Below are 9,533 nucleotides of genomic sequence, written 5' to 3' on the forward strand. Positions count from 1 at the left end.
GTACCTAAGTATCACGTTCGGTATACGGTGACTGACAATTCAAATATGCGACTTAATTATGTATATAGGTTAAGTTAAGCTACATACCTACTTTCATATCTTTGCAGATGTTTTCAGTGGTACAAGTACTTAATAAAAAAATTATAAACAAATAAACTGCTGGTTTTTTGTTTTTTTCATAAACAATTAAGCTATTTATTTATAACGAACAACATCTTCTTCGCTTTTAGCGATTTTGTGCTATATGTACAAACATCTATTTTGAAATTATGAAAATTTATTAGAAATAATGTGACAAGTTTCCACGCAACGTTCAACAGAAAATATAGCAAAATTAAAGAAAGATTAGCTCTCGTAAAAATTAGTCATTTATATTAGCCTCTCCACACATCCTAATTGAGCGCGAATTCTTGGGATATATCTCCCTCATGGAAGTCGCTTTTGTTATTATTAATATTTTTGTTTTCTTTTTGTGGTTAAGTGTTTCCTTTCCCCTCAATGGTAATGATGAAAGTCATGATGATCGTAATGATGATGGTAAGGATCAAAAGCTATGGGATGATAGGCTTTGATTATAGGCGCTGCATGATATGTCTTCACAATGGGATGCACAATTGTCTTCAGCACTGGCACTACAATTGGCTTGATGATGGGCGCACTGTGGATCACCGTTGAACTTTGATGTGAAATGGCAGCTGGTATATGCACCAATTTAGTCACATGCAATGGTTCGTGATGATGATGATGATGCAGCAGTGGGTAGTCAATGTGTGGATAGTGACCATGCAGATAGCCTGGACGTGCGCTGGCCAAGGCGACGAGTGTGGAAAGTATTAGCGACTGAAATTGAATTAAAATGAGGTGTTAGTGAATAAAACAAAAGTTATTCATAGTAAGTTACTATATATTAAGCTTATTTCTCTATCCTATGTTGAAGTTTAAAGAAAGTGGATTCAATTAAAATCGATAATTTATATGAAATTAAGTTATTTCGTAGAGCTATCCCCGAAATCTCAACTGAACACGTAGAGACTTTTTTTTTAATACACATTTCAGAAGCGTTCCTTTGGCTGAATTTCGACCAAAATCGCTGCCTAACGGTTATATAAATATATCACAGGTGAGACCTAATCCCGCCACGATCCTTACGCTGAATTTTTCAGCGGCAATGACTGGATTTGCGGAGTCCCATGCGGTCGTCTATCAAATTGTCTACCGATCGACGCAAGCGTTTCTCAGGTGGGCACGTTTGCAATTAAAAAATTTCTGTAGTTCCAGCCATACCATAATTGTACGATGAAAAAAAACTGGGACGGTGGCTCAGGTTTCGAAAACTACTCTAGACACCGTGAGATAACCTCACCAAACCGCGGATGGCTTTGCCTAAAAGTCTGCGGCCGTTACTCTTACATTCCCTGCACTAGATCAGAGGTTCCCAAACATTTTTTTTCGTGGACCACTTTCAAAATTTTACAGGTTTGGACCCCCTGCTGCTACATTTCTACAATATTCCCAAAATACGCCAAAAAATGTGAAGATTAGAACGAAAGATGGAATATGCAAGTTTTTACAAGTAACATTCGCTGACCTACTTAAAAAAGAGTTCGGAAAGCCATCAAAATTATATTTTTCATATTAGATGGATGGATTAGATGGCTTCAAATAAGATGGAAGCTTTATTCCTCAGTGAGGAATTTTTGCGATCTCTGACTTAAAATACACTACTCAAAAAAATTTAGAGAGGCTTTAAAAAAGAAAATTAAAACTAAATATAGAGCCTATCGGATCCATATGCCGGTCTAGCTAAACAATTCTTTTTTTCTCGCAGATGGACCGTAAAAAAAAAACAAATTTTGAAAATTATTTTTCCGCGTTATCTATCAGGATTACATAAGAATCGTAGCTCCTAGAATTTTTAGACAAGAAATGTGAAAACTAGAACGCTAAAACTTCAAAGTGCTTTTTTAAAGTCTCAATACGACCATTTTCCACCGAAATAAAGCCTGTTAAAAGTCACCGCAAAATTTGGATTTTATTCTACCCTTACGGTTTTTGAGTAGTGTATTATCTGCTACATTGTTAGGCAAGGCCAAGCCAACACTTTTATTCTTTACTATCGAAGCCAGATAAATTTTTGTGGACTCCACTTACAACTCGTAAGCCCCCCTATTTTTTTCACGCCAACGTAGACCACCGTCGAGTCTCCCGTGAATCCCTGGGAGTCCACCTGCACCACTTTGGCAAACACCGGACTAGATCCTAACATGATCAGAGAAGGGATCAGAAAAGAGCTATTAGGGCTGAGAGAAATACACTGGAAAAGTACCACAGGATTTCGTCTAGCCGTAATATTTATGGGAGGGCGTCGGTTGATGTAACCTGATGAAACTAAGAGCACTATGCTACGATCAATGTCACACCTGCTGATATTATGGGTTAGTGAAGAACGGTTTTGGTTCAGAATTCGAGCCAATCCTAGTCTACCAACTGAATTCTAAATTGGAAAGCATCATTAACTGAATCAAAAGATTAGAAAATCCATTCAAGGTTCAACAGCCGCTGAAGTATTAATGATAATCTCAACAATTCGTTGAGAGCACAGTCGATATTTTTTAAGGAACTCTCGGCCTCTGCATCTTTGCATTCGGTCTATTTCATTACGATGAATAGCGGCGTTAGTGCAGGAAGCTACACGACAGATAAATTTATGACCTAAGCAGCCTTCGAGATTGCTTTTACGTAAGGGTATTTCTACCAGAGTTCACGGGCACTGTACTAGGAATGATGGATTTAACGACGGTTTGGAGGGCACAGAGCGAACATTTTGTAAGATACTTCTTGCCAGCGACATCATAGGCGATCATGGACCTTTTTAGGCCTTAATTTTGACAGGAACTCTGATCACAGATTGCCCGTTGGAAATCCAAAGCTTAAAAAATCACGGCTTGACCTGAAGACTTTTTTAACTTCTTTCCTTGTTTAGTATTTTTAGTTAAGTAGCTTTTAGTGGTAGCAGCAGAAAAGTCAGTACAACCTAATGGAATTGTGTCCCCCCTAGGAGCAGCCTAAATACTTTAACCTAACCGAATCTTGGCAAAACTTCTAGACCGGTCTCAAAACAAAAACCCTCCTTCGAAAGGGATGCACTATCTTTACAGTTTCATTCCCGATTGAACGCCCCGAAGTTGTGCATTCCATTCACTGCCATTAAGGCCCCAATCATTTCAACAACAGAAGGAACTAACTCCATTAAATTTCTTTTTCATTTGCTGCGCTTTTCTCTGCCTGCTCAACTTACCAGCTTCAACATTTTTACAGGCATCCAACCGCGTATCTACCGAACAGTGAATAATCCTGCGTGAATCCTTAATTCCGCGCTGCCCGAAAACAACTCACTACAAATTAACTGCGGGTTTTATTTCGCTACTTGCACGTTTGCGATTACTTTTTCGATTTTTTTTTTGATTTTTTGGTTGCGTTGCGTTGCGCTGCAATTTGAATGAGAACATCGACTGATGCCACCACCTCGCAGTTCACACTCTTATATATTTTTTCTTTTAATAGTTGAAAAGTGTATTTCAATTGTATGTAACCTAAACCATCGGCCACTTAGTGTCTTAATGCAGCAGACTTAGACGCAGCCATCGACATCACATTGGTAACAATGGCAATGTGCAATAGCTGCACCACCAACAACAACAACAACAACAAAAGTGATAGATGAAAACCAAACGGTTAGTGCAACAATAATTGGCCTCAACAATTACTGCTGCTGCCACATTGTTGCCGTTGCCGTCGCCGTTGCCGTCGCCGCTGATGCTGATGCTGATGCGGCAGCTGTTTCACTTACTTTGCATTTGTAGATATGTATGTAGGTAAGCACTTGCTAAAGGTACCAATTGTTGTTTTAGTTGTTGTAGTACAAATTTAAGTCATCGCCATTACGTGCATATCTATGTATACCCAAGTATTTCATATACATATCTACATATGTACTTGATTGCGCGTTAATCATGCCGTCTGCAAAATATGTACATTCTTCCATAAGTTGATGTTCAGTCGCTCATCTTTCATTCATTCACTCGTGAGCTCATTGCCGTTAAGCAAATACCGTTGCACATTGCGCCGCAGGTTTTGATAGTATTCACCAAAAAAAAAAAAATCTAACAGATATTTAGCATCCGTTGCCGCCAGAAAATCAGCGATTAAAATGTGCATTCTTGCTAACAAACACACAAACAAATATTAGCGTATGCATTTATGTGCAATTTCTGCTATTTGTACCAGTCTGCCATGCATAAGTGTTGTATTGGTATGTATTTTTTTTTTGTCAACTTTGCCGGCAGCTCGAAACTCTTCATTGCCTTTGGCTTGACACATCGTCTCTGCGCGGCACTTCGACTTCCACTTCCATTGCCGGCAGCCAGTTGCATTGTCCCAATTACATATTACACTTGAATGTTTATGTATGTAGTCAAGCTAGTGATGTCAGTTTAATTGCATAAAAAACTTAAGTTCTTGTATTGGCAGTGATTTGTATTTATTTATATTTATACGTGACAATGACATGATCGTCGCGACTGAGCAGTTAAAGCGCTAAACAAATGCATTACAAACAAATTAAAAAAATTAAAAAGTTTCCGCTCCGTTTTTGCGAGTATTAGTCTTTGGGCTAGATTCCACCGAGCTTTTGAGCCCTGTTGCCTTTAGAAATGTAAAATATTTAATAAACTGAAAATACTTTCAAAGAAAAGCTTTCTTAAAATACATCTATTAATATAATTGAATTTGCCTTTTTTAAATAGGTGGCAATCCTGTTAAAAATATTTTCTTAATAAAGCTTTCTTCAATCGAGTTCGTTTGGCAACCATATTGTAAAGTTTCGACGAACTTATATTTTGAAGCAGAATTTAACTTTTTAAGTAGGTGGCATCCCTTTTCAAGAAATATGATGTTTGTTAATCCAGATAATAAGCCAACGTCCAAGTTTATGCAAGCAAAGACCAGTAGACGTATTCACATAATCACTCACAAACTTTCCCAATTTTAATGTTAATAGAACTTCATTTGACTTAACAATTTTATTACTAAACTGGTGTCAACCCTCGTCAAAAATATATATAAATATATACAGCTTTCGCAAAACTTTTCTCTTTGAAACGCAAATTGAAATATTTTGTTGAACTTCTTAATTATATTGACTTAGAATTCCTAAAAAGGTGGCAGCTCTCTTTAAAAATATGTATGAAAAAAAGCTTTCACAAATCTCTATAATTTGATACCAATTTTAAAATTTTTCACTTAAATTGTGCCCCAAATTGATTCAAACTTTTTGAACAGATGGCAACCCTTATAAAAAATATTTTTGTAATGAATCGTCTTAACGCCTTTGGTTTGTTGCTACTTTAGCTTATCAATTAATCGATGTTAACTTTTTAAACAGGTGGCAACCACCTTAAAAATATTTCCAAAATAAATCATTTTGGTACCACTTTCGTTTCACATCTGCCCTCTTGTAATATTTTATTTACCTTATTAATTAATTGATTTTTACTTTTGAAAAAGCTGGCAACTCTCTTAAAAAAAATATGCAAGACCTATCTGTGTGCCAAATTGTATTCAAATACCTCCGGCTTTTTTAGCGTGAAAAATCAGCAAACATACTCACACACACACACTCACTCACAAGCTTTCCCATTGGCAAAATTAGTAGGAAGAAGAAAATAGGAACTTTCGATTTGGAAAGATAAGGAAGGAAAGATAAGGATAATATATTTTTAGAATCTGTTTAAAATCACATTTCGCTTGTGTAGCAACAATTAATTTCCCGCAGGGCCCAACCTATACAGACACACATACAAATGTTGGTAATTGTAATTTGCTTGCAAATATAAAAGCAAAAAAAAACTAAAAAAATACCAACTAATTCTTATAAAAATAAAGAATAGCAGCTTGCAACATAATTTCTGCTGCCGCCGGTAAAGTTTTTTTAAATCTTATTTTTGCTATTTTTTGTATCTTTTGCTGACGACCTTCATCTGTAGCAAAAGCAGCAGCGGTGGCAGCAACACTCGGAATAGCCAGTAGCTTTGGCAGCACCAGCGGCAGTTCTGGCAGTTGGCTTGGCACTTCTTATCTCAGCTCATTTAATATTCTTGCTGCCATGTTGATTGTTGGTTGGTAAGAAAACAGTAGCTGGCTTCTTTGGCATAGCCACGTTCGGCGTCATTTTAATTGCAGTTCGCATGCGACTGAACAACATAATTTGAAAATGTCCGAAATGCGCAGCGGAAGTTCTCACTTGCGTAATTTTGACGTGGGACGTGTATAAAGATTTGTTCTTTTCTAATCAAATGATTTTGTCCATTGTTCATTGGCTATGACTTAGTTCTCGAAAATGTATGAAGGTAAGTGAAGGTATGTGTATACCATACTCGTTGCCTGATGGCGTGTAAATTTGCCAGTAAATATTTAACGAATGTTTGTAATTAATTCTTTTTTTTAGATTTTTTATGCCAAAAACCAACTACGTAGTTAGTATCGCTCGTATGTATGTTTATAACGTGTCTTTAGTCTTCGCTCTTCATGTACCGTTTAACTAGCTTTTGAAAAGTTCAATAACGTTCTTTGTTTTGTCAAGATCTTTACTAAATAAATAACAACGAAAAGTAGTCAGTCGCTTTTTTGTTTAACTATTTTATCGCAGTTACATATGTATCTATATGTATAAAAGCAGGGCCGGATTTAAGCACAGGCTACATAGGCGCTAGCCAAGGAGCTCGCGTCACAAGGAGGCCAGCGCCACATGAAAAATTAAGAAAGAAAATAATCTAAAAATATAAACATATAACGCCAAAGATTGCTTCCCGAATGTAGAAGATGCATTAATAATGTACCTTATGATAAAAAACCAAGATCGGACGTCCCCAAAACATTGCCAAAAATCGACGCAGTTTTTTAGCAACTTCAAACTTACACTTTGTTATATTAAAATTGAATCGGCTATAAAACTGCTTACTAAGAATTTTTCTGAAAAATCTGATTAGAAATCTGCAAATTTATTGAATTTTCCTAAGTTTTGCACGAAGGTAGAGATTTCGTTTTAAAATCTTTTTGTTATATGTTTTGTTTGAACTATATTTTTTATAAAAAATTAGCGAAGAATAATTAAAATAAAAAATTTTGCATACATTTCGAAAAATTCTCTGCACCAATACTTTTGTCCGGCTCTGTACATATGTGCAAAATTACAAAACGTTTTTTTCCATTCAATACCCATTCTTCTATGCAAAAAAAAAAAATATATAACGTGGTTTAAAATTTACAAAGCATGTGTTGTTAGATTGTATAGAAGACCGCATCGTAGGTTTTAGCTGTAAGGTTAGGCAATGTATACAACTTTGTTTACAAAAACTAAAATCTGGAGGAGACCCATTTGGTGGTCGCCATTTGTCTTAATACAACCAGGGGGCGTCCGCACCACGGAAAGAGCCTAGGGGCCCATAGCTCCTGAATACGGCACTGTAAACAAGTATGTATGTATGTACACAGTAAGTAGAGTAGTAGAATCAGTTATTGCATAATCTTTTGTAAATTAACTCATGTGGAACGAATAATTGCTCACGTCTATGTTCACGATCATTTCATGAACATCTGCCGAACGGCGATGGCATTTAAAGCACAGTGGGGCTGAATGTTGTAAAATTTTAGACAATACAAATAAAAACTAGACACAAACATGATTCTTCTAAAAACAAATATTTTTAAAGCAAGCTTTCAAAATATATCGTAAATAAATTTTGAAATAAATTAGTTGGTTTTTTGCTTAAATTCAGAAAATTACTTCCGCAATGCAAATTTTCTTGACATTTTTGTTTACATATATTCGAACCACGGAGAACTCAAGATTCCCTGATCAACCTAAAGGCTGTGTGGCAATTACAGTGACTTTTTTATTTACGACACAATAACCTTAAATGCAACACTGAAACTTTTATGAAACACTTTTTAGTAAATGACTATCAATTTTTGCGCCATTTACTTTTCCACGAAAGCAGACAATCTCGTGTATTTTGATGAAAATGGAAAATGTTAATTTCGTGTGCTAATCTAATGAATGAAGAGATTAAAAAATTGGAAAACGCTTTCCGAACATATTCCTGGTATATACGGCACCGGACAAAAAGTATTTATACAAAGGTTTTCTGGCAATGTAGTCAAAGGTTTTTATCCTAATTTCTTTTCGTACATTTTTTATAATAATATACATAGTTCATACTGCAACAAAAAATATATCAAATAAAATCTGTAAATTTTCTGCAAAACTTAGGAAAATTAAATAAATTTACATAATAATTTGCAACTTTCTAATCGGATTTATTAGAAAAGTTATGCATTTTTATAGCTAATTCAAATTTAGTACAATAATGTGCAGATCTGAATTAGCTAAAATATCGCGTTGATTTTTGGCAATATTTTTTTGTTAACGATGTCAGTCAGTTTTTTCCATACGAAGGTTGTATGTATGAATGGTCGAATACATATGTTTTTTTTATGGAGCAAATGGGCAACACCTTCAACAAAAAAAAAAAAAAATAAAAAATTGCCAAAAATCGACGCAAGTTTTTGGGAACTAAAAAATGCTATTGAAAGGTTAAGCAAAGTATACAGTTCTCAAGAAAACCTGTAAATTCAAATAAAATTACGTTTAAGCAACTGAAATAATGAAAAATATTTCTTCAGATTTTTCTTGAGGGTTGTATGTTAAGGTTTATCTTGGTTAACACATCGTCGCTGAAATGCAAAAAAGCCGTAACTAATTAAAATTTTTTATTGCGATGAAATGCATCATAATCAATCAAAAAGTGAATTTCGGATTTTTAGTTAGTTACGGGTTTTTGTATTTCAACTGTGGGAAAGGGACTTACTTGATCGGTGCTTGTCATATAGTACAGTGTGGACTGTCTGTAAATTATATTAAAGCTAGTGTGGTTTTCTTCAGAAAAAGCAGAAGCAGTTAGGGTTTGAGTGTTCCGCTGTTCAATTTCTTTGACATGTATGTATATTAGGTGGAACTTTAATTCTCCCACACCTTATAATTGTCCAAAATGGAAAAAATATACCCCTGTTTTTGAATCAAAAAGTATAGTAGTAAATTGGATAGAATTATAATCTATAACAATAAAGATCTTTGGGATCGCGGACTTCTAAAGAAGCTAATTGTACTTTTAAAATCTTTATTATAATTTATATTGCAACTTAAGTCACCTCCGTGCTACTGTCTTCAATGAAGCATGAGTTCTGAAAGGCAGCCGCTGAATCTCATATACAGGGTGATTCAATAAGATTGCAGATTTTCTTATATAAATAAAACACAACAAAATTTGTTGAAATGATTTTTTTAATTTCATCATGGTTTTTAGTCTATAGAACTAATGCATGAAATAAAATAACCGCCAAATGGCCATCACGACTCCTCTGGTAACACAGGTTGCGCAAATAAGAATTTTTCATAATTTTTTGCCATAGTTCCG

General features: G+C 35.1%; 1 protein-coding gene across 1 annotated transcript; it reads right to left on the reverse strand.

The window, feature by feature from the left end:
• Nucleotides 1–234: 234 nt before the first annotated feature.
• Nucleotides 235–8,945, reverse strand: LOC118747565 (histidine-rich glycoprotein). Its single transcript, XM_036481614.1, has 2 exons — nucleotides 8,928–8,945; nucleotides 235–840 (listed from the first exon to the last, which is right to left on the reverse strand). Exons 1-2 carry the CDS (start codon nucleotides 8,943–8,945, stop codon nucleotides 496–498), a joined length of 363 nt encoding a protein of 120 aa, XP_036337507.1. The 3' UTR covers nucleotides 235–495.
• Nucleotides 8,946–9,533: the final 588 nt, after the last annotated feature.

The sequence above is a fragment of the Rhagoletis pomonella genome, unplaced genomic scaffold (assembly GCF_013731165.1).
Source record: "Rhagoletis pomonella isolate Grant_MI unplaced genomic scaffold, Rhpom_1.0 Rhpom_scaffold_00012, whole genome shotgun sequence".
Lineage (NCBI taxonomy): Eukaryota > Metazoa > Arthropoda > Insecta > Diptera > Tephritidae > Rhagoletis > Rhagoletis pomonella.